General features: G+C 49.6%; 1 protein-coding gene across 1 annotated transcript in view; it reads left to right on the plus strand.

Moving 5' to 3' along the window:
- Positions 1–21,717, plus strand: part of UBAP1 (ubiquitin associated protein 1) — a 60,876-nt gene extending 39,159 nt beyond the window's left edge. Inside the window, exons 2-7 of the mRNA XM_060236246.1 lie at positions 5,590–5,630; positions 6,589–6,713; positions 9,124–10,038; positions 16,666–16,857; positions 18,404–18,505; positions 20,426–21,717. Of these exons, the coding sequence (XP_060092229.1) occupies positions 5,597–5,630; positions 6,589–6,713; positions 9,124–10,038; positions 16,666–16,857; positions 18,404–18,505; positions 20,426–20,566 (1,509 nt within the window). The 5' untranslated portion in view covers positions 5,590–5,596 and the 3' untranslated portion in view covers positions 20,567–21,717. The remainder of the gene's footprint in view (positions 1–5,589; positions 5,631–6,588; positions 6,714–9,123; positions 10,039–16,665; positions 16,858–18,403; positions 18,506–20,425) is intronic.
- Positions 21,718–22,530: the final 813 nt, after the last annotated feature.

Genomic DNA, 22,530 nt, shown 5'->3' on the forward strand with positions numbered 1-22,530 from the left:
ACAAATGGTTATCGGAGCCCGTTCCTGCATATCTGGTATAGCCAGACACTGCCTCACCCCTGCCGTGAACTCTCTCCATGACTTCAGGCGAGCGACTTTCTCTTATCTCCCTCCTCCTGCTGTACTGGCTCGGTAATATTTGCCTATCTCCAGGGTGGAGGTTGTAGCAACATGACGGATCTCTTTAAGCCACTGCACAAATACGGAGTTCGTACGGCTTCCTCCTTTGCCGTTCAGCTTGGCTTCGCTGTGTTTGCTGACTCCTCTGCAAATGTTATTTCAGAATAATGTTTTTTAACTATATTAATTATGAAGGCAGTTCGTACTGCACAATCGTAACACAGCCAGACCCCAGACAACATAAAGGCTGCTGAGTTCCAGGGTGTTGGTGTTTTTCCTGGTCTGGTGCGTGAAATTTGTTTCAATAGAACCCAGCTTCTTATTCACTGCTTCACCGGTTTCAGAAGGTAGCTGTGTTGCTCATCTGGATTCACATCTGGATTCACAGTGGCTGGGTGCTACTGGGCTTGAATCTCGCTCAGGGGTGTCGAACTCATTTGTTATGAGGGCTGGATCTGACATAAATGAGACCTTGTTGGGCCAAGCCATACCGGGCTGGGCCGTTGTGTACCTATTTAAGATTAGGTAGCAGAGATATAAACTTTATAAAGGACACAGGCAAACACAAATATATATATTTGTAAAACTTAAAACATTAGCACTTGTTGGTCTTAAAGGTGCTTTCTTTGTATTTCTCCCATGAGATCCAGGGAACTGGGCAAAGGAAGCTCTGGCTCTTTCCTTCCTTCTCTCCCCAGGGGACCAGGAGAGGGAGGAGCCTCAGCCAATAGAAGGAAAAGAGGCGTGGTTCAGTAACTCTGCTGTGCAATTGAGAGAGCTTGGAGAAACTTGTGCCTCTCCCCCCCCCTTCCTCCCCTCAGCCAATGGAGAAAATAGAGCTTTTGCTCTGTAGCTCCTGTGCAATTCAGCAAGCCTTTTAAAGCAAACTGTTATGCAGAAGGAAGCAAAATATAGGGAGAAGAAGCAGATGACAGCCAGTTGCTTGGGGGCGTGATAGGAGCCTTCCGGGGGCCTGATTTGGCCCCCAGACGGCATGTTTGACATCCCTGAATCTAGCTGTTCTTCCCTAGATTCTCTCTCCTGTTGTGGTTACAGGTGATCCACAGGCACAGCTATTAGATATTATACACCTGATATTTCTACATGCTGTTATGGCTAAAGGTGATGAGACAGTTCGCAAGCCAGAAGCTGAAAAACAGAGCTGCTCTGCTTTGAAGTTTGAGTTTGTTTCCATCCGTAGGCCGCGGTTAAAGTGTGCCGTCGAGTCACCGCCAACTCATGGCAGCCCCGTGAAGTTCCACCTTGTGGGGCTTCCGAGGCAAGAGATGAACAGAGGTGGCTTTCCGTTTTATGGTTTTCTGCATAGCCGCCCGACTCTTCTGTGGTGGTCTCCCATCCCAGTACCCGACCCTCCTTAGCTTTTGAGCAGTGACTGAATAAAGCTAGTCTGGGCTGGCAGCTGCCATGCCACAGGCAAAAGTGCTTCTTAAAAAGAACATTTGTACTTTGCTCAATCAACAGAGTAAGCTTGAAGTGGCTTCCTAATTTAGGATCATAGAGTTGGAAGGGACCTCTGGGATCATCAAGTCCAGGGGTGGCCAAACTGTGACTCTTTCACACACATTGTGTGGCTCTTGAAGCCCCGCCGGCTGGCTTGGAGAAGATGTTTCACTCTTTAAATCACTGCATTTCTTTCCTCTTCTCCCTCCCCTCTCCCCATCTATTTTCCTTCCTTCCTTCCTTCCCTTCCTCCCTCCCTCATCTGACGTTTATTCTGTCTCTTACATTAAGCAACTGTGGCCACCCCTGATCTAGTCCAAACCTCTGCCCAACGCAGGGATCTCACAACTACCTTGCCACACACATCTCCAATGACGCCACGCCCAGAAGATGGCAAAGAAAAACCCCTCCAGGGTCCCTAGCCAAAACTGGCTTGGAGAACAATGGCTGCCTGACCCCAAAGTGTCAATCAGCATTTCCCGGGGCGTGAAAGAAAGGGTCACAAGAGCTGAGCACTGCTGCAGCCCTTCCTGCCCTCCTTCTCGGGATCTGCCTAAATTCACTGACTGTCACTCCTTGGGATGGCTCTCTCTGAAAAGAACACGCCCGCCTTAATCTTGCGGCTCCCGCTTTATTTCCAGATCCCGCTCGGATGAGGCCTGTAATATCCCCACCCAATTCGGGAATTTTGGATGGGATTCTGTTTGGCCACTGAGTGCCAGGATGGTTTGCCAGGATGCTTGGCGAGCGAGTCTTCGTTTTCTGACTCCGTGCTTAAAAAATGTAAATAGTTGCTACTTGTGTTGTTTGTAAATTGCTTTGTGAGTCTTGGGCACAAAAAGTAAGGATAGAAGTATTTTTCTTTAAAAAAAAAATTACCTGTACTTTGCAGGTTTTCCTGTTCGTTAATGTCCTTTGTTGGAAGTGGTAGCGGTTGTCTCTTCTCTTCCCCCGCCCCCCCCCCCCTCCTTCCACTGAGGCTGATCTCCAGTCTCAAGGTTACTGGCAGGGTGAAAACCTGTGAATTATTTTTGAGGCTTTGTGCAGAAAATGAAAAACCTCCAGAAGCACACCTTCGATACTCGCTGGCGGGATGCACAGGCTGTTAGCTTGCATGACACATTTCTTCTTTCAGCTCAGAACTAGATTGCTATACTCCAAAAGCTTCGCTGTGGTGGGAGGGACCCCTTTTCCATTAGTCCGTGTGTCATGCCCCGGTAATGTCTGCTTCTGAACTCATCCTTTGATTTAGCTACACTTCGCTTCCAAAATGAACGAGTTTCCTTCAGCTATTTTTACCCCAAACGGCAGTCTCTTGGGTTTTCTTTAGGTTCATAAGCTTTGTTCCTTTCATTCTAAGGGTTTGTTGGTTGCAAGCAAAGAATAGAAGTTATTGTTCTGATGCCCCACAGGTCCTGGAAATAACCCTAGTCCTTGGGCATGTATCCAGTACAGTTGGATGCCAATAGTACAGCTTCCCTGTTGGACTTCACTACCCATTTGTCTGTGGCAGTGTGCAGTTATTTGGAATTTCTCCTGAAATTAAGCGTTGAGAAATATTTGTGAAAGCATTTCTGCAGACACTTCTGCAGAAGTGAAGGTCATGGTGGAATAAATATTGTAAGTCGTTAAGATGCCATGGAACTTTTGCTTTATGCTGTTAAAATAAGAACATCAGAAGAGCCCTGCTGGATCAGACCAGTGAGGGTCCATCTGGTCCAGCCTTCTGTCTCACACAGTGGCCAGCCAGTTCCTCTGGAGGGCCAACAACAGGGCAGAGAGGCCAAGGCCTTCCCCTGAGAAGAACATCAGAAGAGCCCTGCTGGATCAGACCAGTGAGGGTCCATCTAGTCCAGCCTCCTGTCTCACACAATGGCCAACCAGTTCCTCTGGAGGGCCAACAACATGGCAGAGAGACCGAGGCCTTCCCCTGAGAAGAACATCAGAAGAGCCCTGCTGGATCAGACCAGTGAGGGTCCATCTAGACCAGCCTCCTGTCTCACACAATGGCCAACCAGTTCCTTTGGAGGGCCAACAAGAGGGCAGAGAGGCCGAGGCCTTCCCCTGAGAAGAACATCAGAAGAGCCCTGTTGGATCAGACCAGTGAGGGTCCATCTAGTCCAGGCTCCTGTCTCACACAGCGGCCAACTAGTTCCTCTAGAGGGCCAGCAACAGGGCAGAGAGGCCAAGGCTTTCTTATGAACCTAAGATGAGCACTGCTGGATCAGATTAGTGGCCCATGTAGTCCAGGGGTGTTGAACTCAGTTGTTATGAGGGCCAGATCTGACATAAATGAGACCTTATTGGGCTGGGCTACGTGTGTCATAAAATGTAATGCCAGGTAGCAGAGATATAAACTATAAAGGATACAGACAAACACAATTAAAGATTTAAAAAAAAACTTAGAACACGCTTAAAAGATTAGCACTCTTGCAATATTTTGATTGTTTTATCTCTGAAAACTGACACCCCTTGCTTCGAATTATTGCATCAAAATCTGGAGATGATGTTTGTGCTGTAGCAGTCTTGAGTATGCTGTTCAGGTATCTTTGTACAATGGGTGGGATATAAATCTAATGTAATAAATAAATCCCTCTCCTGTGGTAGCCACTGATAGAACTAGCCATGAATCGAATTCCCCTTTAAAGTTGTTGATGGGGATTAGGTTCTGACCTGCATAGCCCATTCTTGTCAGGTCTCAGAAGCCAAGCACAGTTGACCCTGCTTAGGACTTGGATGGGAGACCACCATTGGAAGTTCAAGGCCGCTTCGCAGAGGCAGGCAACGGCAAATCCACCTCTAAACATCTCTTGCCTTGAAACTCCTATGGTGTTACCATAAGTCATCTGTGAGTTGACAGCAAAAATAACAACAAAAAAAAAAGGATTCTTGGAGGATAGGTCTGTTAGTGGCAACTAAATTAAAGGGAGCCACCTTGTTCAAAGGAAGTAGACTTTTCTTTTCTGTGATTTGTGTCGCAAAACCTTTTGGACCCAGGATTTAGGGCTGTGAGGTGTTTACTGGCTTTAGGATGGGACTGAGAAGGTATAGTGAAAGGGAAGTTGGCACAGCTTCATTCATCATAAGGGGCACTTTGGGGGTGCATAAGCTCCACGCTGTTGTTTCTTATTTTTTAGAACACAGGGTGTCTTAAAAGTGCCAGTGAAAAGCCTTTTAAGCTCTCTCCAGCTCTCTCCTTCTGTATCTGTAGAGTTTCATCCCACTTTTCCAGGGAGTTCCTCGTAGCACCTGTTGTTCTCCCCTCCTTGACCAATCCTCTGAGGCAAGCCATTCTGGGTGACAGCAGCCCACGGTCAGCCAGCCATCTCCATGGCCGAATTAGGGGAGGGGTTCAGCAGTCAGGTTAAAATGGATAAAAAATTCCTGAGCAGTCAGGTTAAAACGGATAAAAGGAAGTTCTTTTTCACCCAAAGGGTGATTAACATGTGGAATTCACTGCCACAGGAGGTGGTGGCGGCTACAAGCATAGCCAGCTTCAAGAGGGAGTTAGATAAAAATATGGAGCAGAGGTCCATCAGTGGCTATTAGCCACAGTGTGTGTGTGTGTGTGTGTGTGTATATATATATATATATATAATTTTTTTTGGCCACTGTGTGACACAGAGTGTTGGACTGGATGGGCCATTGGCCTGATCCAGCAGGGCTTCTCTTATGTTCTTATGTGACACAGAGTGTTGGACTGGATGGGCCATTGGCCTGATCCAGCATGGCTTCTCTTATGTTCTTATGAGGGGCGCTTTGGTCCTGGTCACACACTTGAACCCCCCTACAGCGCTCGCAACACAGCAACAGTGGTGTGTGCAGGAGGACCTTAACTTTGTTGGCTAGATACATGCAGGTCTGTTAAAAAGTGGGGCTTTTAACCCCCCTCCCCCTTTCATAAATCAAATGGAGCTAATATTTACAAAATGATTGAATCAAATAGACAAAATGTATGTGATACGCTCATGAAAATGACTAATCCGGCTCTCTGAAATTCTCTTTCAGGTTCTAAATGGCTTCTAGGAAATCAGGATCTGACTTTCATGGTAAGTGAAATACAAGTCTGATTTTTTTTTTGGATGGGTGGGTGTTCAGAGGGTAGCCGTGTCGGTCTGCAGTAGAACAGCTCGATTAGAGTCCAGTGGCCTCTTATTGCTAAGTTTGGTGCCGTGGTTAGGTGCGAGGCTCTTATCTGGGAGCACCAGGTTTGATTCCCCACTCCTCCCCTTGCAGCTGCTGGTGTGACCTTGGGTCAGCCGCAAGTTCTCTCAAGGCTGCTCTGCTCAAGAGCAGTTTCTGTCAGAGCTCTCTCAGTGCCACCTACCTCACAGGGTGTCTGTTGCGGGGGAGGAAGGTAAAGGAGATTGTGAGACTCTGAGATTTCAGATTGGATGGTAAGATATAAATCCAATGTCGTCGTCCTTTTCTTCTTCTTATGATTACTAAATTGTGATATATAATGAAATAATTATACAACTCACGGCCCAGTTGCTAACAGGCCATGGACCGGGGGTTGGGGACCTCTGAGACTCCTTTGGCTAGTGAAGGGCAGGGTATAAATCCAATCTTTTCTCCTTCTAAGAATCCAAGGAGCTGTGATCCTTTAAAGTTTGTTCCTTGGAAATCCTCTTGTTCTGTAAGGCGCTGCTAGTCTCAAATCTTGGCTGGGTAGCAGAGGGAGTTTTGTGGAGGACTAGGCGGATTCTTCCACTGTTGGCAAATGACGAGATCTGCAGAATCTGTAACACAGGATCTCAGACTTTGTTCTGTTGCTTCATACCAACCCTGCTACACACGTGCGTAATTCCTGTTGGTGTGTGAGAACAGATAGCAGCGGAATCTTCGACTGTACAAATTGAGAAGAATTGTTTCCGTTTGTTGACTGAATACTTTTTTTCCCTGTATTGCTCTGCTTCTAGTCTCAGCCACAGCAGGCCAAACAGGTATCTTGAATCGACAGGTGAAAGTACAGCCACTCAATGTGCGTTTTGCTCCTTTCAGTAGGGCCCTTCAGCTACCTCGATGATGTCCCGTTCAAGATAGGAGACAAGTTTAAAGCCCCAGCTAAAGTCGGCCTGCCCATTGGCTTCTGCTTGCCCGACTCACCACAACTTGTACGGGAAGCCCAGGTGAGTTGTAACCCGCCGTTCCTAAGTGTTGTAACCGCCAATCTAGCATGCTCGCTTACCAGTAAGTAAAGTCTCGATAAACTTGATGGAGCTTGCACTCAACCTCCTTAACAGACTACTAATTTACAATCTGTGAAAAAATTTACCTTAGACGTGGCCACTTCCGCACTGATTCTGCTAGATAACTGGCTACTTTGGAGTCCCCTTAAATAGAATTATAGGAGCCCCATGACGCAGAGTGGTGAAGCTGCAGTACTGCAGTCTGAGCTCTCTGCCCACGACTAGAGTTTGATCCCGGCGGAAGCTGGGTTCAGGTAGCCGGCTCAAGGTTGATTCAGCCATCCATCCTTCCGAGGTTGGTAAAATGTCAAGCAATGTTTTATCTTGCAATGACTGTCTATGTTGATCAGAATATAACTGCCATACTGTAACTATTACTAACCCTAAAACAAAGCGAAGGCACATCAAAGTAGAGAATTAGCCGGCGCCTCCTTCCTGTCCCCAGAGAGGCAATTAGTGTTGCCCTGAGCATATAAGAAAGGGTCTCAAGAGCTGACTTTTGGCTCATCCCTTCCTGCCTTCCATCTGCCTAAATGTTTTTGGAGGACCTGCAGCGCTCCTCTTCCTCTTCTTCCATAGCAAGGGATATCCTTCATTAAAGACAGCCAGCATAAGAATTTAAGCTGTGGTGTGTGAGGTACAAAGAAGGCTGTCTTCTAGAGGATGGTGCAGAATCGTTTTCTGTGGCCCCAGGAGGCAGGACCGGAACCAGTGGCTTGAAATTAAATCAGAAGAGTTTCCGGCTCAACATTAGGGAGGGCTTCCACAGTGTATTGTTGGAAGTCTCCGTCTGGGCAGTGATGCTCTGTATTCTTGGTGCTTGGGAGGCAACAGTGGGAGGGCTTCTAGTGTCCTGGCCCCACTGATGGACCTCCTTTTTTGGCCACTGTATGATACAGAGTGTTGGACTGCATGGGTCACTGGCCTGATCCAACATGGCTTCTCTTACATTCGTATGACTTCCTGACCGTTAGAGCGGTTCCTCAGTGGAACAGGCTTCCTTGGGAGGGGGTGGGCTCTCCTTCCTTGGAGGTTTTGAAACAGAGGCTAGATGGCCATCTGATGGCAATGCTGATCCTGTGAACCTAGGGGTAGGCATTTGTGAATTTCCTGCATTGTGCAGGGGGTTGGACTAGATAGCCCTTCCAACTCTGTGATCAGTAATCCCCTCCTCTCTCCTGGAGGCTTTCTCAGTTGCAGAATGTAATTCACATGCCTAGAAACATGGCTGCCTGAGAATGGGGAAAGGGCTGTATTTTCAGCCCCAAACTAGAATCATAGAATCCTAGAGTTGGAAGGGACCTCCAGGGTCATCTAGTCCAACCCCCTGCACAGTGCAGGAAACCCACAAACACCTCCCCCAAATTCATAGGATCTTCATTGCTGTCAGATGGCCATCTAGCCTCTGTTTAAAGACCTCCAAGGAAGGAGACCCCACCACCTCCCGAGAAGGAAGCCTGTTCCACTGAGGAATCGCTCTAACGGTCAGGAGGTTCTTCCTGATGTTGAGCCGGAAACTCTTTTGTTTTAATTTCAACCCATTGGTTCTGGTCCTACCTTCTGGGGCCACAGAAAACAATTCCACACCATCCTGTGTATGACTGCCTTTCCAATACTCGAAGATGGTGGTCCTATCACCTCTAATATGCCGCTATTAGTGTCCACTAATATATCAAATATGCGCTAATTAGTGTCCACTGATGTGCATTGGTTTCCGGTCCTAATTATTTCCTTACGCATTGGCTGTTCCTTGGCACGGAACAACCAAGGCTTCCCCCCTCTGAATGCGGGGAGGGACAGTGGCTCAGTGGTAGAGCATCTGCTTGGTAAGCAGAAGGTCCCAGGTTCAATCCCCGGCATCTCCAAAAAAGGGTCCAGGCAAATAGGTGTGAAAAACCTCAGCTTGAGACCCTGGAGAGCCCTGAATGGGGCTGTGGCTCAGCGGTAGAGCATCTGCTTGGGAAGCAGGAGGTCCCAGGTTCAATCCCCGGTATCTCCAAAAAAGGGTCCAGGCAAATAAGTGTGGAAAACCTCAGCTTGAGACCCTGGAGAGCCCTGAATGGGGCTGTGGCTCAGCGGTAGAGCATCTGCTTGGGAAGCAGGAGGTCCCAGGTTCAATCCCCGGTATCTCCAAAAAAGGGTCCAGGCAAATAAGTGTGGAAAACCTCAGCTAGAGATGCTGGAGAGCCGCTGCCAGTCTGAGAAGACAATACTGATTTTGATGGACCGAGGGTCTGATTCAGTAGAAGGCAGCTTCATATGTTCATATGTTCAATGCGTTTGGTCTGATCACGCAACAGCATTGTTATCACGCAACGGTATTGCTATCCTGTGCCTTTTCCTCTTGCAGTATGACTTCTCCCTGGAAAGGAGGACCATCGAGTGGGCAGAGAACATCAAGAGAATCCAGGCTGCCCAGCAAGAGGCTGAGCGGAAGGCGGAAGAAGAGGCGGCCCTGGTCAGATCCAAGGCAGCTGCGGAGGAGGAGAGCCAGGCTGGCTTTGCGGAAGGCTGCTGTCCTGGGGCCGTCATGCCGCCCCCCATCAACCCCATCCTCGCCAGCCTGCAGCACAACTGCATCCTGACCCCGACCCCGGCGAGCAACAGCACCCTGAAGCAGAAGGTCCTCAGCCCTCCCCACGCCAAGGCCGACTTCAACCCGGCAGACTTCGAGTGCGAGGAGGACCCCTTCGACAAGCTGGAATTGAAGACGATCGATGACAAGGAGGAGCTGAAGAACATCCTGGAGATCCACGTCGGCACGACGGGCCCGATTGTGGCCCAGCTGTTGGGCGACAACGGCCCGCCCAAAGCAGCCCCCGAGCCCGTGGCCCCAGACCAGGAGGTCCTGGCCACGCTGGACCTCAAGCCCCTTCACAAACCCAACGGCCTGATCGTCTTGCCGCAACTGGGGGGCCGGGAAAAGATGTCGCTGTCTTCCAAAGTGTCCCTCTCTCCCGTGACGTCCGTGAGCAACATCAAGTCTCTCTCCTTCCCGAAGCTGGACTTGGACGAGAGCGACTTGCAAACGGCGAAGCTCACGAGCACCTACCGCAGCGCCGGCTGCCTCCGCAACGGCACTTTCCTCCGCTCTTTGCCGAGCAAAGCCAGCGAACTGAATGGGCACCATGTGGCCGGGCTGCCGGAGCTAAACGTGGATGGTGGCCCGGAGACACAGACTCTGTCCTCGGTGTCCAGACTGCCTTCCCTACCCACCTCAGTAGCATGTACAGAAGAAGCGCCGACTCTCACCACAGCCACGGTGGTAAGTGCTGCGCTGGCAAAAAGGCTTCCGTTTAACACTTTGGGGAGGGTGGGGGGTGGGAAAGTAACAGACTGGGCAGTGGCTGTTTAAGAACATTCATCATCAGGAACGTTCGGTGTTGTGTGTTTCTGAATCGGGGGAGGTTGTGTGGTTGGTTGCCCTTCTATTGCAGTTGAGGTTCCGAAGGAGGTTCTTGTCTTCCAAACAGGAGCTCCTAGAAATCAGCCCGTATCATGATGCCCCAAAAGGTATATTATAGCATTGGGAAAAGGGCAACTAGAATAATTCAAAGGTTGGAACACTTTCCTTATGAAGAAAGGCTAAAACGCTTGGGGCTCTTTAGCTGGGAGGAACGTCCACTGAGGGGTGACACGATAGAGGTTGACAAGATTATGCATGGGATGGAGAAAGTAGAGAAAGAAGTACTTTACTCCCTTTCTCACAATACGAGAACTCATGGGCATTCGATGAAATTGCTGCGCAGTCGGGTTAGAAAGGATAAAAGGAAGTCCTTCTTCACCCAAAGGGCGATTAACACATGGAATTCACTGCCACAGGAGGTGGTGGTGGTTGCAAGCATGGACAGCTTCAAGAGGAGATTGGATAAGCATATGGAGCAGAGGTCCGTCAGTGGCTATTACCTACGGGGTATAGATGAAGCTCTCTGTCTGGGGCAAGTGATGCTCTGTATTCTTGGTGCTTGGAGGAGAGGCACAGTGGGAAGGCTTCTGGCCCCACTGATGGCTCCTGGGTTTTTTGGCCACCCTGTGACACAGAGTGTTGGCCCGGATGGGCCATTGGCCTAATCCTACTTGGCTTTTCTTATGGTCTTATGTTCCTGATCCGTCGCTTAGGGTCATGTCTGCAACATGGCTTGCTTCATGTTGTCAAGTCCCCAACAGTTCAGTGATCAACATCAGGCCATTCAGAGAATAAAAATACTGACAGTTCTACGGCAAGATGGTTCTTGCGAAAACTGGCTTTGATGGGCAAATGCCCTCCACTTACACCAAGTGTATAAACCTTTATGCATTCAAACCCAAGGCATGAAGCCATCCCTTCCTGCCTCCATTATTTTGTTCACAGCCCCCTTGTAGGGGCATCATAATCAGGCAGAGATGTCATTGATTGTCTCTGAGATCAGGCTGGAAAAATGCTTCATTGGTTACATAGAGGTAGGAGCTGGCAAAGCAGAAGCGAAAGTAACTGTCATAAGAACATAAGAGAAGCCCTGATGGATCAGGCCAATGGCCCATCCAGTGCAACACTCTGTGTCATAGAAGAACATAAGAGAAGCCATGTTGGATCTTGCCAAGGGCCATTGAGCTGATCCTTCATGGCTTCTCTTATATGACACAGAGTGTTGGACTGGATGGGCCATTGGCCTAATCCAACATGGCTTCTCTTCTGTTCTTATGTGACACAGAGTGTTGGACTGGATGGGCCATTGGCCTGATCCAACAGGGCTTCTCTTATGTTCTTCTGTGACACAGAGTGTTGGACTGGATGGGCCATTGGCCTGATCCAACAGGGCTTCTCTTATGTTCTTATGTGACACAGAGTGTTGGACTGGATGGGCCATTGGCCTGATCCAACATGGCTTCTCTTATGTTCTTATGTGACACAAGAGTGCTGGACTGTATGGGCCATTGGCCTGATCCAACATGGCTTCTCTTATGTTCTTCAGTGACAGAGAGCGTTGGACTGTATGGGCCATTGGCTTGATCCAACAGGGCTTCTCTTATGTTCTTATGTGACACAGAGTGTTGGACTGGAGGGGCCACTGGCCTGATCCAACATGGCTTCTCTTATATTCTTATGAAGTGGGCCGGGATGCCAGCTTGGGCTTGCTGTATTCTCCGTCCCAAGGAATGCTGACAGGACCCTGGACTCGAGCTGTTAGCAATCCTCCGACCAGCTGATTTGCAGTGGGTTGAGAGTGGATTTCTCCCTAGAGATTATCCCGGTTCTTCGTCTGTGTAGATTAAGCTTAACTCTATGGTAAAAATAACTTCCAGGGCAGGCAGGCCGCTCTTCCTATGAACGCCTCCTTGATCTGAGAGCCTCCAGCCGCTTAGCTGCTGCTTTCCCTGTAATGAAGCCAGCTGGCTGCTGCCTTTCTCATTAGCTCTCCCTGGAGTCTTGCCTGCTGCCTTTCCCTTTGGAAATCCTCTTTAGGGGGAATTGGTTTTCTCACGGGACCCGGTTCTTTCCCTCCAGCTCCAAATCTCCCGGCGCATTGACGTTTCCTGTCTCATGGATTACACTTTGCATAGTCCGTGCTGGCTCTTGGCCCGGCCACAAAACCCGACACCTTCGACTCTGTGATTGCATTGCGGGAGGGAGCCTTTAGCACGAGGCAGCCAGTTAGAAGCTTTAAAGAGTCTTTCATGAAGAGGTTCCGTTTTAGAGTTGGAAGGGGCCACCGAGGCCTACCCCCTGCGCAGTGCACAATCAGCCTAAAAGAGGCAAGTCACGCCAGGCTCTCCTGTCTTCCACCATCCTTTGAGAGCATTTTATCTTAGAGCCTCTGCGCGTGGTTTGGGAGCTGCACGGAAGCAGAGAGAAGGGTGCTCCAAAGAGTGACGAGAAGAGCACAAAAGATTTGCGGATGTTCTCTCCCCTCATTGGTGGATCTGTATAATATGGGATGTAAAAGGAAGATACAAATGATCCTAAGGGACCCTTCACATCTGGGCCACTTGCTATTTGAGATCTTACCGGCAGGTAGACGATATAGAGTGTTGAAGGCTAGGACAAACAAATTTAAGGACAGTTTCTATCCAAGTGCTGTGGTTAGGCTAAATGCAGGGTTATGAAGGATTATCTGTTTTAGATATATTTAAAGGGTTTAAATGGTTTTAATGGTTTTATGAATGTTTATCTCTTTTAGATGTATTTAAATGGTTTTAATGGTTTAAATGGTTTTAGATGTATTTAAATGGTATGAATATGAATATGTGTGTTTGATGTGTTGGTATGTTTTGTGGAAGAGCACCTCATTTCGTTGCTCTCTTTTTGTTGAGAACAATGACAATAAATTTATCTATCTATCTATCCTCCGAAGTCCGCTCAAATTCGTGTTAGTTACATCAGTAATGCTGTCCAGCCGTCTCCTCTTTTGCCGTCCCCTTCTTCTTTGGCCTTCTGTCTTTCCCAGCATCACGGTCTTCTCCAGGGAGTGCTCCCTTCTCATTGGGTGGCCAAAGGATTTGAGCTTCAGCTTCAGCATCTGACCTTCCAGGGAACAGTCAGGGTTCATTTCCCTTAGGACTGACTGATTGGCTCTTCTTGCAGTCCAAGGGACTCTCAGGAGTCTTCTCCAGTGAGTGCTCCCTTCTCATTTGGTGGCCAAAGTACTTGAGCTTCAGCTTCAGTATCTGACCTTCCAGCGAACAGTCTGGGTTGATTTCCCGTAGGACTGACTGATTGGATCTTCTTGCAGTCCAAGGGACTCTCAAGAGTCTTCTCCAGTGAATGCTCCCTTCTCATTTGGTGGCCAAAGGATTTGAGCTTCAGCTTCAGCATCTGACCTTCCAGGGAACAGTCAGGGTTGATTTCCCTTAGGACTGACTGATTGGATCTTCTTGCAGTCCAAGGGACTTTCAGGATTCTTCTCCAGCACCATATCTCAAAAGCATCTATTCTTCTGCACTCGGCCTTCCTTATGGTCCAGCTCTCACAGCCATACATTACTACTGGGAATACCATCGCTTTGACTATACGGAGTTTGGTTGGCAGGGTGATGTCTCTACTTTTTATTATACTGCCCAAGTTACGCCAGGCCCTCCAGTCTTCTACCATTCTCCGAAGTCTGCTCAGATTTGTGTTAGTTACATCAGTAACACTGTCCAGCCATCTCATCTTTTGCCGTCCCCTTCTTCTTCTGCCTTTCCCAGCATCAGGGTCTTCTCCAGGGAGTGCTCCCTTCTCATTTGGTGGCCAAAGGATTTGACCTTCCAAGGAACAGTCTGGGTTGATTTCCCTTAAGAATGACTGGTTGGATCTTCTTGCAGTCCAAGGGACTCTCAAGAGTCTTCTCCAGCACCACAGCTCGAAAGCATCTGTTCTTCTGCGCTCGGCCTTCCTTATGGTAGGCTAGAGGTGGCAGGATATTACTCTAGTTACATTGGCTTCCTGTCAGTTTCTAGATTCAGTTTTCACTTCGTAGGCCAGGACCAGGCATGGAGCTGTGCCGCAGTTAGGTGCTCCCAGGAATTCACCTTGCAGACTTCTTTCAGCGGTGGCACCGACGTTTGCAGAATAGCCTGCCTGAGGATTTTGTGTTTCTGACAGTTGTGCAGAATTATTTCGGCAAGCCTTTTAACTGAGCTTGGGATCTTGTCGGGCGTAGCAGCTGGCCAGCTGTTCATTGGGAAACTGTTTCCTCTATTGTACTCCTTAAAATTTCACTGTAATCTGCTTTGAATCCTAGTTGGGAGAACAGTGGATTTAAGAGATCTCCGCTCCGTTGCTCCATCCCTCAGCCTGATGAACGGGGGTTTGCACCCTGGAAACCGTGTTGGTCTCTGGAGGTGCTGCTGGGCTGGAATTTAAGTCTTTCCCTGCAGATCAACTTGCCTATCCTACTGAACTTATCCCTATTCATTAGATCGGTTGGCCTCCCAGCCAGTTTGGTGTAGTGGTTAAGTGTGCGGACTCTTATCTGGGAGAACCAGGTTTGATTCCCCACTCCTCCACTTGCACCTGCTGGAATGGCCTTGGGTCAGCCATAGCCCTCACATTGTCCTTGAAAGGGCAGCTTCTAAGAGAGCCAGTTTGGGGTAGTGGTGAAGTGTGTGGACTCTTATCTGGGAGAACCGGGTTAGATTCCCCACTCCTCCACTTGCACCTGCTGGAATGGCCTTGGGTCAGCCATAGCTCTGGCAGAGGTTGTCCTTGAAAGGGCAGCTGCTGTGAGAGCCCTCTCAGCCCCACCCACCTCACAGGGTGTCAGTTGTGGGGGAGGAAGGTAAAGGAGATTGTGAGCCGCTCTGAGACTCTTCGGAGTGGAGGGCGGGATATAAATCCAATATCTTCATCTACCTCACAGGGTGTCTGTTGTGGGGGAGGAAGGGAAAGGAGATGGTGAGCCGCTCTGAGACTCCTCGCAGTGGAGGGCGGGATATAAATACAATATCATCATCTTCTTCTTCTTCTCCCCTACTGTACTATCCTATTGTGCTGTTTTGCTGCGTTGTATTGTTATACCTGCCCATCCGGTTATACCGCCGGACAATTCGGTCGCACCATGACGTAGCAAACTCTGTGAAAACGGGGGGGACCAGCGAGAAGGTGTTGCTACGGATGCAGTAATGCAGGAGAGGCCATTGCAGTGACCATCTGCCAGGCATAGCCAGACATCTGAAAAAAGGCACAAAGATCAATGTTTACAAAGCGGTTGTGATGACAACCCTCATCTATGGCTCCGAATCGTGGGTTTTATACCGTCATCACCTGCGACTCCTTGAGCGCTTTCATCAGCGCTGCCTTCGCACCATCCTCAACATCCACTGGAGTGACTTTGTGACCAACACTGAAGTCCTCAAGCGGGCAGAGGTTACCAGCATCGAGGCACTGCTGTTGAAGACGCAGCTGCGCTGGGCAGGGCATATTTCTAGGATGGAAAACCACCGCCTTCCCAAGATTGCCCTGTATGGCGAACTCTCCACCGGCCATCGAAATAGAGGGGCACCAAAGAAGAGGTACAAGGACTCCTTGAAGAAATCCCTTAGCACCTGTCACATCAACCATCACCAGTGGTCTGACCTAGCCTCAGATCGCAAAGCATGGAGGCACACCATCCACCAGGCTGTCTCTTCCTTTGAGAACGCACGCATAGCTGGTCTTGAGGACAAAAGGAGATTGAGGAAGAATCGCACTGCTACAGCACCAACCCCAAATCAGACTTTTCCCTGCAGCCACTGTGGCCGGACCTGCCTGTCCCGCATTGGTCTTGTCAGCCACCAGCGAGCCTGCAGCAAACGTGGACTATTGCACCCTTCTTAAATCTTCGTTCGCGAAGCCAAGCCGAGAGAGATTGTTATACCATCTTGGTCCTGCTGAACTATTCTGTTGGACTGAATATTGAAATCAGTTTTTACTGTTATGCAGTTTTATTGTTATGTTGATTTTACTGTGATCTTATTTTTCATGTTGTGCTCTGCTCTGAGCCCCTATGAGGAATGGGCGGAATATAAATAAACAAATAATAATAATAATAGTAATAGGCCTGGCACAGTCTTTTGAACATATGAAGCTGCCTTCTGCTGAATCAGACCCTTGGTCCGTCAAAGTCAGTATTGTCTTCTCAGACTGGCAGCGGCTCTCCAGGGTCTCCACCTGAGGTTTTTCACACCTATTTGCCTGGACCCTTTCTTGGAGATGCCAGGGATTGAACCTGGGACCTTCTGCTTCCCAAGCAGATGCTCTACCACTGAGCCACCATCCCTCCCTTTTCTCCACTTATAAAGCAGGAGTGAAGAGACATTTGACTGGATGATTCCGTTTCAGCTTGCAGGAGTGGAATTTAGATCTTTGAATGCTTTTCTGTTGGAAGATCTATACATGTGGAAGATCTATGAATGTGTATTCATCTCCCTCCCTCTGTCTCCCTCTCCCCCCCAGGTATCTCACCAAAGTTTCTCGACCTCTCAAGTGCCCCCCGCCCCCAGCTGCCCGAAGAGATGGCCCAGCAGCCCCTCCTACGAGGCCCTTTCCCCCGGCGAGCGGCAGTGCGTCGAGACTGTCGTCAACATGGGCTACTCCTGCGAGGACGTCCTGAAGGCTATGAAGAAGAAGGGGCGGAACATAGAGCAGGTGAGAGCCGCGGAGAGACCCTCTCTCGCCGCTCGAGTACGCGAAGGAGGCGCGTCTGGTTGAGTGGGCGATGCATTTTTGAGCAAGGTGGAGAGTGGTAGGTTGGGACGGCTGCTAGGCAGGCTGACGAAAGGGGACCTCCGTGTTCAGAGACAGCCAACCTCTGCATCCCAGTCCCCGTCGGCAACATCAGGGGAAGGCCTCGGCCTCTGTGCTGTGCCCCTGTGTGAGACAGGAAGCTGGGCCAGGTGGAGGATAGGGCTGTTCTTCCGGGCAGACAAGCTTTCAGGGGGGGAGGCTTTCCTTGGCTGGCTTTTAGGTTGTGATGTCATCAAGGCTGGCCCTTTGTCCCACATGCTGTGGACCTGGGAACTCACGGCGATCCAGAGAGCCAGTTTAGTGTCGTGGTTAAGTGACCGGGCTCTTACCTGGGAGAACCGGGTTTGATTCCCCACTCCTCCAGTTGCATCTGCTAGCATGGCCTTGGGTCAGCCATAGCTCTCGCAGAGCTGTCCTTGAAAGGGCAGCTTCTGTCAGAGCTCTCTCAGAGCCAGTTTGGTGTAGTGGTTAAGTGTGTGGACTCTTATCTGAGAGAACCGGGTTTGATTCCCCACTCCTCCACTTGCAGCTCCTGGAATTGCCTTGGGTCGGCCATAGCTCTCGCAGAGCTGTCCTTGAAAGGGCAGCTTCTGGGACAGCTCTCTCGGCCCCACCCACCTCACAGGGTGACTGTGGTGGGGGAAGAAGATAAAGATTGTATGCTGCTCTGAGACTCGGTCCTTGAAAGGGCAGCTTCTGGGAGAGCCCTCTCAGCCCCACCCGCCTCACAGGGGGTCTGTTGTGGGAGAGGAAGGGAAAGGAGATTGTGAGCCACTCTGAGACTCGATCCTTGAAAGGGCAGCTTCTGGGAGAGCCCTCTCAGCCCCACCTGCCTTGCATGATGTCTGTTATGGGGAAGGAAGGGAAAGGAGATTGTGAGCCACTCTGAAACTCGGTCCTTGAAAGGGCAGCTTCTGGGAGAGCTCTCTCAGCCACACCCACCTCACAGGGTGTCTGTTGTCGGGAGGGAGATAAAGGAGATTGTGAGCCGCTCTGAGATTCACAGTGGAGAGCAGGGTATAAATCCAATATCATCATCTTCTTCCTGTAGAAGAAAGCAGCACTTGAAGTAACTGCTGGCCAGAAAACACTTTCAGAACTTAAGAGGGGGGCAATATCAGCGCTGACCCTTCACAGCCAGCCACAAATTCAAAATGATGCCTTTGGGAATGTTTATCTGGGGAGTTTAGAAGTTCAGTGCAAAAGAGATCCTTAAGAAGCAACTTTAAGATTGTGATTTAGAAGTCTGAGAAGGTCAAATGCACAGTCCAGTAAGCTTGGGTTGAAGGTGGTGGGGCAGATGAAACTTCCCACCTAGGAGGATCTGTGGTCAAGATCCGTTCCTGAGAATCTTTGTCTGGGTAGCTCCGAAAAGCTCCATCCCTGGGAGTGTGCTGGGCCTGCGGAGAAGGTGCCTTAGTTCCTCTCTCTCCTGTTCTCCTGGCAGGTTCTTGACTACCTGTTTGTCCACGGACAGCTCTGTGAGAAGGGCTTCGATCCACTCCTTGTAGAAACGGCTTTGGAAATGCACCAGTGTTCAGAGGAGGAGGTAAGGGCATGTGCCTGCTGCGTGCTTCGCTCGGACGGGGGGGGGCTAGAGAATTGCTCTGTGAATCCGCACCATGGCCCCTGCTGGACTTGCTCTTTTGGCCTCGTGAAGCTTTTGGAGTAGTGGTAGGCAGTGTTCCTAAGCCAGGGGTGTCGAACATGCCGTTCGGGGGCCAAATCAGGCCCCTGGAGGGCTCCTATCAGGTCCCCAAGCGATTGGCTGTCATCTGCTTCCTTCTCCCTACATCTTTCTTCCTTCTGCATAACAGCTTGCTTTGCAAGGCTTGCTCAATCGCACAGGAGCTACAGAGCAAAACCTCTATTTTCTCCACTGGCTGAGGCTCCTCCCTTGGGGAAAAAGGGGTGGGAGGGAAAGATAGTTTGCTTTGCCTGGCTCTCTCAATGGCACAGCAGAGCTACTGAGCCAAGCCTCTCTTCCTTCTATTGGCTGAGGCTCCCCCCTCCCCGGTCTCCTGGGGAAGAAAGGGAGGGACAGTGGCTCAGTGGTAGAGCATCTGCTTGGGAAGCAGAAGGTCCCAGGTTCAATCCCTGGCATCTCCAAAAAAGGGTCCAGGCAAATAGGTGTGAAAAACCTCAGCTGGAGACCCTGGAGAGCCGCTGCCAGTCTGAGAAGACAATACTGACTTTGATGGACCAAAGGTCTGATTCAGTATGAGGCAGCTTCATATGTTCAAAGGAAAGAGCCAGAGCTTCCTTTGCCCAGTTCCCTGGATCCGCTGGGAGAAAGCACCTTTAAGACCATTGAGTACTAACATAGTCTGGTTTTCTCTCAGTGTGTTCGCATCTTGGGCATCAAAGATTTGGGAGGGACGGTGGCTCAGTGGCAGAGCATCTGCTCGGTAAGCTCAAGGTCCCAGGTTCAATTCATCTCCAACTCAAAAGGGTCCAGGCAAATAGGCGTGAAAAACCTCAGCTTGAGGCCCTGGAGAGCCGCTGCCAGTCTGAGTAGACAAGACTGACTTGGATGGACCCAGGGTCTGATTCACATCTCCAGTGGCGAATCCCCTCCCCTTAGAAACTGTTGACTGGGGCAGTCTGAATTTGCCTTACACACTCACACACACATGAAGCTGACTTAACACTGAATCAGACCCTCAGTCCATCAGAGTCGGTATTATCTTCTCACACCAGCAGTGGCTCTCCGGGGTCTCAGGCTGAGGTCTTCCACATCACCTCTTACCAGACCCTATTAACTGGAGATGCTGAGGATTGAACTGGAGATAGAACCTGGGAGCCAGTTTGGTGCAGTGGTTAAGCGTTCAGACTCTTATGTGGGAGAACCGGGTTTGATTCCCCACTCCCCCACTTGCACCTGCTGGAATGGCCTTGGGTCAGCCATAGCTCTGGCAGAGGTTGTCCTTGAAAGGGCAGCTGCTGTGAGAGCCCTTTCAGCCCCACCCACCTCACAGGGTGTCTGTTGTGGGGGGAGAAGATATAGGAGATTGTAAGCTACTCTGAGTGTCCTAGAAAGGGCAGCTGCTGTGAGAGCCCTCTCAGCCCCACCCACCTCACAAGGTGTCTGTTGTGGGGGGAGAAGATACAGGAGATGGTAAGCCACTCTGAGTCTCTGTCCTTGAAAGGGCAGCTGCTGTGAGAGCCCTCTCAGCCCCACCCACCTCACAGGGTCTTGTGTGGGGGAGAAGATATAGGAGATTGTAAGCCGCTCTGAGTCTCTGATTCAGAGAGAAGGGTGGGGTATAAATCTGCAGTCGTTGTCTTCTTCTGTATGCCAAGCAGTTGTTTCCTCTTCGCTTGCCATTCCTTGAAAGAAGAATCCAAATTCCTAGCCAGCTCTGAGCAAGCCTTCTATGGAAGGGTGGGGGGGGGGAATCTCTTTTTAGAAAACTTTTAATGATGCCTTCCTTCTCTCTCCCCCCCCCCCCCCGTCTTTTTTTTCCAGACAACAGCGCTGCTCCAGCTAATGAGTAAATTTAAAGAAATGGGCTTTGAACTGAAAGACATTAAAGAGGTTTTATTATTACATAAGAACGACCAGGACAATGCGCTGGAAGATCTAATGGCCCGGGCCGGAGCCAGCTGAAGGGAGCCTAGAGGAGCCCTCCCCCCCCCCCACTCCAGCCAGCCAGACCCTTTCGCGGGGCTCTCTGTGGGCGTGGAAAGGAGCCGGCCACAAAAACCTTGCCTTTCTGGGAACCTGGGTGAGCTGCTCTGTTGGCACACGGCCCTCCCAAGTAGGCCGTCCCCAGCGGAGAGAGCCCAACCCTTTCAATTAAAGTTTAAGTGTCCTTTCCTGAGTATACCCCCCCCCCCCTTATTTTATTTTATTTTTGGCTAGGCCACAGAAAACCTTGACTGGAGTTGTACATAGCCAGGCCAAGCTAGTTCTTATTTCCCCCCTTCCACTGCCACTTCCCCCCCCCCTCCAAAAAAAACAAACCCCTCTTGCACTGGACTCGGCCAGAGAAGTTATCTGCTTGGCTCTGACGCGAACGGTTCCTTTGGTTCCTTGAAGCTGCTTTCATTGTGTGTCTTGCTCGTACTGAACGGGGACGCTTAGTCAAGATAAACAAGTCTACCTTGAATGCAGTGGGACTTTAAAGTTTTGTTTGGGGGAGGAGGAACAGGGGATGGGGGCGGGGAGAGAACCTTTGGTCGAAAGTTAGTGAAAACACTGGTTCCGAAACTGCCGCTATGCATAGAGAGAAGCCGTACCTCTTTCCTTTGGCGTTCTAGTTCTTGAACAGGGGAAACCAAATCCTTCAGCCCAGGTAAAACCCCAGTTAGACCCCCTTGGCCAGTGGCAGCTTTCTTCACCTGGGGCTAGAGGAGACGCTTAGAACCTCTCGACTGTTCTGTCTTCTCCGGGCCTTTTTAAAAAATTCACGCGGAAGCCGATTCCTGAAAAATCAGCCGACTTAATAACGAGTGTGAGAAACGAGAAGTCTTACCTTTCATGCACTTTCTTTTTAATACTCGCCGCATCGGTTTCATATTTCCGCCCTCCCACACACACACACTGCTATAATTACATTAATCTATTAACATCTAGTAATAGGAATCCTACTTTTTGGTTTGATTTTGATAGTAAAGAACAAAACAAAACAGTGTATTATGTTGTACATGGTTGAAGATCTAAATGCATACAATATTAAGCAGTCGATGAATCTCTGAAGTGATTTGCTAAGTATTTTGATTCTGCAGAAAGGGATACTAATAAAACTTTAAAATGCAGCTGGCGGTGTCTAGAGCTTGTGTTCTAGGAAATCCCAGAGTCTGAGACGGTTAAAGCTGATAAAATTTCCAACAAAAGGAAAAAAGTGCAGAAAAGGGCAACCAGAATGATTCAAGGGTTTGGAACACTTTCCCTATGAAGAAAGGTCAAAACGCCTGGAGCTCTTTAGCTTGGAGAAACGTCGACTGCGGGGTGACATGATAGAGGTTGACAAGATTATGCATGGGATGGAGAAGGTAGAGAAAGGACTTTTCTCCCTTTCTCACAATATGAGAACTCGTGGGCATTCAATGAAATTGCTGAGCAGTCGGGTTAGAACGGATAAAAGGAAGTCCTTCTTTACCCAAAGGGTGATTAACACGTGGAATTCACTGCCACAGGAGGCGGCTACAGGCATAGCCAGCTTCAAGAAGGGACTGGATAAAAATATGGAGCAGAGGTCCATCAGTGGCTATTAGCCACAGGGTATTGGGGGAGGGACAGTGGCTCAGTGGTAGAGCATCTGCTTGGGAAGCAGGAGGTCCCAGGTTCAATCCCCGGCATCTCCAAAAAAGGGTCAGGCAAATAGGTGTGAAAAACCTCAGCATGAGACCCTGGAGAGCCGCTGCCAGTCTGAGAAGACAATACTGACTTTGATGGACCAAGGGTCTGATTCAGTATAAGGCAGCTTCATATGTTGGAACTCTAGGGCAGTGATGCTCTGTATTCTTGGTGCTTGGGGGGCACAGTGGGAAGGCTTCTAGTGTTCTGGCCACACTGATGGACCTCCTGATGGCACCTGGGGTTTTGGCCACTATGTGACACATTGTGTT

This window comes from Heteronotia binoei, chromosome 4 (assembly GCF_032191835.1).
Source record: "Heteronotia binoei isolate CCM8104 ecotype False Entrance Well chromosome 4, APGP_CSIRO_Hbin_v1, whole genome shotgun sequence".
NCBI classification, from domain to species: Eukaryota; Metazoa; Chordata; class Lepidosauria; order Squamata; family Gekkonidae; genus Heteronotia; species Heteronotia binoei.